This window comes from Lactuca sativa, chromosome 4, assembly GCF_002870075.4.
Source record: "Lactuca sativa cultivar Salinas chromosome 4, Lsat_Salinas_v11, whole genome shotgun sequence".
Classification (NCBI taxonomy): Eukaryota; Viridiplantae; Streptophyta; class Magnoliopsida; order Asterales; family Asteraceae; genus Lactuca; species Lactuca sativa.
The window spans coordinates 195,800,956-195,805,343 of record NC_056626.2 but is presented as its reverse complement, the minus strand read 5'-3'; the positions used below and the strand labels follow the sequence as shown (position 1 = coordinate 195,805,343).

At 32.1% G+C, this 4,388-nt stretch overlaps 1 protein-coding gene across 1 annotated transcript; it reads right to left on the bottom strand.

Moving 5' to 3' along the window:
• Nucleotides 1-1,342: 1,342 nt before the first annotated feature.
• Nucleotides 1,343-4,127, bottom strand: LOC111876061 (ent-kaurenoic acid oxidase 1). The gene is made up of 8 exons (XM_023872586.3): nucleotides 3,736-4,127; nucleotides 3,158-3,632; nucleotides 2,777-3,037; nucleotides 2,622-2,705; nucleotides 2,452-2,530; nucleotides 1,984-2,090; nucleotides 1,747-1,865; nucleotides 1,343-1,626 (listed from the first exon to the last, which is right to left on the bottom strand). The coding sequence occupies exons 1-8, from the start codon at nucleotides 3,972-3,974 to the stop codon at nucleotides 1,536-1,538; spliced, it is 1,455 nt and encodes a 484-aa protein (XP_023728354.1). The 5' UTR covers nucleotides 3,975-4,127; the 3' UTR covers nucleotides 1,343-1,535.
• Between the last annotated feature and the right edge of the window lie 261 nt (nucleotides 4,128-4,388).

The following is a 4,388-nucleotide window of genomic DNA, read 5'->3' as shown; positions in this document are numbered from 1 at the left end:
TGTCACTTGACATCAAGAATACATATAATAATTGTGTTCAACAAAAACACAAAATCAATATCAAGATAGTCCTGAAGAAAAAAGTAAACACAACAAAAGCTAAATAAAAAAATAGAAAATGGTGAAAAAAACTTGAGGGAAAGGAAAAAAACAGAAATAAAAATCGTATAAAATGCAAAGCAAGAAGTTGGAGTGGTGTAGAAAACAAACATATGAACAAATCAAAAAGATGAACGCATTAACTATGTGTATGTCATCTTTCTGGTTTCTACAATAGATAGAAAGAGGGAGGCGGAGAAGGAGTGACGATTCCCTTAATTCCTGAAAGCAAGTGTAGAAATTAGGTTTTTTTCATCAAAATTGATAAATAAACACCAAAAATCGAAACATAGCAAATCAGTCATAAGTCGTTGTGCGGAGAAACAAATAATTGACTAGAAGAAGGAGAACCCTAAGGTGAAACGCAAAAAATATGAAGAAAGAGAAGGAGACAAAATAAATGAGTGTTTGCGGTTGTAATCATAGGATGAAAAGGATTCGAGGTTACATAAGGAGGAATCAAAGAGATAAGATTATGGATTGTTTGCGCATAAAGACATGGGAAGAGAAATTGTATCTGGTTTCGAGGTCGTAGAAAGAAGAATTGATTGAATCATTGTGAAAGAAGACGTATCGCATCATTGAAATTAGTGGAAGAATCTATTATATATATATATATATATATATATATATATATATATATATATATATATATATATATATATATATATATATATATATATATCTTCCAACACCATTAATCTTCATATCTTCTTCCCTATAAAATTGAAAAGAAAATAATGTTTGTGTTTGTGATTTTCAAACCAGAACAAAAGAATCGGGAAATGAGGGGTGGGACGGTGTATTATTTTATTTTCTTTTTGTAAGAGTTAGTTGTCATTAATAGATTTCCTAATTTTAAAAGTAATTGTATTTCTAGTGAGATTTAATTGTCATTAATAAATAAATTGAAAAGAAAATAATGTTTGTGTTTGTGTTTGTGATTTTCAAATCAGAACAAAAGAAACAGGAAATAAGGGGTGGGGCGGTGTATTATTTTATTTTAGTTTTGTGAGATTTAGTTGTCATTAATAGATTTCCTAATTTTAAAAGTAATTGTATTTTTGGTGAAATTTAATTGTCATTAATAAATTTTCTTAATCTTAAACGTAATTGTCATTAATAAATTTCATAAAATTTGTGCACCAGAAAAAATGAGGTTGACCAAATGATGATATCAACGTAAGGATCTAAAGCTGGAAAAATATGAATAAAAGACAATCAATGACCCTGATTTTTGAAGATGATGTGACAAAGTTTTACTTTCAATAATATTTAAAGATAAGACATGAGAAAAATAATATTATAACACTCGGTATAATAACATAATGTTACAATGATATGAATTTTCAACCAACATATGCCGCTCTTTAGTAGTTTTAGAATTAGAAATAACTAAAACGATAAATCAATTAAGTAAACTCTCTAAGATATTTTTATAGTTTTGCAATGGTAATTTCAAGACCATCTTCTGGTTTTGGAATTGGGAGATAGTTAACTTTCGCTTCTGGATTCACTAGTTCCCATCTGAAATCCATTTAAAAGGTCAACTGTAAATATCAATAGGAAATTTTTTCTTTTTAGTCAAATTATGTGTCTACTAATTGACGTATGAAATGCCATAAATTCAAATGACTATAACTTTACTTGTATCCGGTGGACATATGATGAAGAAACAAGCCAATTTGTAAACGAGCAAGCATATTTCCTGCACAGATTCTTGGGCCGCCGCCAAAGGCTTGGAAGTTTTCTGGCAGAATTGATCCCTGAAAACATATACGTATACAGATTTAGTTTTGAAAAAAAAAAAAAAAAAAAAAAAAAAGAAGAAGAAGAAGAAGAAATATCATAAAGCAAACATATTAAGCTTGCCATCTGACTTACATCCCATCTATCAGGGTTGAAACACAATGGATCGTTGTAGTTTTTAGGGTCTACGTGGACATTCCTAAGCCATACAACCATATTCCATCCTTTTGGTATGGTGTATCCTGCATTATAATATAAAAGTAAGCAATACAAACATAAAACAAAAGCATAAATAAAATATTAAGAACATATCTCTAACAGTAGTTTAATTTAATGGGAAGTTTGAATGGGGAGTTGAACATATTAAAATCAAAATCTTCATTATGGCTTAATGCATGACACTCAATAGAATATTAGAATATGCTCATTGAACTCTACACACTCTCTCTTCTATATATATATAAATGATGTGGAAATCAATTAAAATGTAGAAAGTATAATGGAATATAGAGTTTAATAAGTAATATTGTATATTAGTGAAATGTATATATACCAATCCATTGAACTCATATGATTTCAATGTATTGGAGATTGTTTAATTACCTTTATATTCGATATCTTGTGTTGTTGTACGAAATATAAAAGTAGAGACATTAGCCAATCTGATGCTTTCATCCACAACCTGAACCAATGATTTTTAAATCGAACATCAAAATTTATTCAAAATTTATTCAAAGGAGATGTTTTAGCGAAACAAAGATGATTAATTATACCTTCATGGTGTATTCTAACTTCAAAATCTCATCACTGGTCACAAGCTGTTCATTCTTACACTTTTTGAGAACCATGTTTTCGTCCTATATATCATGATGATAAGCGTTAAGATAAAGTCAAAACTTCAAGATAGAAGAGACAGACATAAGCGTACCCGAAGCCTTTCTAAAACCTCTGGGCATTTTGCAAGATAATAAATAGCCCACATTGTGACGATGACAGTTGATTCATAGCCAGCAAGAAGAATGCCAGTAATATTATCAAGAACCTCAGTGTCACTCAAATTATTCCCTTCTTCATCCTTTAGATTCATTAAACCATCCAGTAGATCATTCATAGCATCATTTCTTCCATCGTTCTTCCTTCTCCTTTTATCCAGCTCTTCCCTGAAAATCGCTTGGGCTTTTCTACGACTCTGTCACAGAAAATTGCAAACAACCATCTTTACACTTCTAAATGGAGCATACATTATCTACACCATCTCTAATAACGACATATATACATGAAGAAACATTAAGTTCAACGTGATAAATACCTGAAGCGCACGATGAAATGTGAATCCTGGTATATTCAACGGGTAAGCTCTGAATCCAGTAAGCATCCCGGCAAGGTGTTCTTTAAGCTGGTCGAGCGTAGGGCCAGGTTCGAAACTAGCAAAATACTTGCAAATATTCTCAAAACTAACCTTCTTTATTTCATCATAGGAAGTAATTTTATCACGTTTGACCCACGATTGGAGGGCCGAGATCATGCGTGGTTGCACAGCAATGGCGATTCGACGAAGAGCATCTGGTTGGTTAATGCTACGAATAACAAAACTTCTAATCCTAAGATGCGCTTTTCCATGAACAGCAACCAGTGACATCTTTCCTACAAGATCGGGATTTGCCCATTTCAAGATGAAGCTTTCGGTAGTTCGAAGTACATATTTATTGGTCTCTGGTAAAAATGTAATCACTGATGGTCTACCAAATAGGTATGTCTTATACATCCCTATCCCATCGCCATATCTGTTCGATTACATAATCAAAATGACCAAGTCCTTAGTATAGTAAACAAATATAAAGCGGCATATGTCAGTAAACAAAGAATAATGAAGTAAAACACAATTACTTTTGACGCTTTGAATTGATGTAGTCATCGGGGCGACGTAGGAATCTGAAGTACCATAAAAATGTGAGCGTTTCACCTAAGAACGGAAGACCCATGTGTCCTGGAGGCAGCTTGCTTCCTTTGGATGGCCGGAGGGTTGTCACAAGTAATCCATACCATATGTCGTTCCACCACCACAATAAACACCCTACTAGAGGCAACATTCCTATCACCGCCGTCAACCATACATCGACTGTCATCGTGTCTCTCTAGGTTTTGTTTTCTTTGCAGTGGTTAGAAACTGTTTTATGAAACTGTATGTGTTTAATAGCACGCTGGAAAGATACCATTACAGACCAAACACATTAGAACAACACTCGTCGACAAGTTTCTAAATTAAGTTATTAGTTCAAGTTGGGAGTGTTAATTGGATGATAGTACAGGAAACATATATGCATGGTTAGTTAATGTCCTAAACGAGATCTCAAAATTTAATAAATCATTAATTAAAGACTTTTTATCTTCTCCGTATTATTTTACAAAGTACCTCCATGTATTGACTATTTTATTATGATTTTCAGTTAATTAGATTAATCAAATCCCACATGGTGATTATTGTATTTATTGATTAATTCAGAAAGAATTTCGAAAAAATCCTAAAATTTTTGTTAACT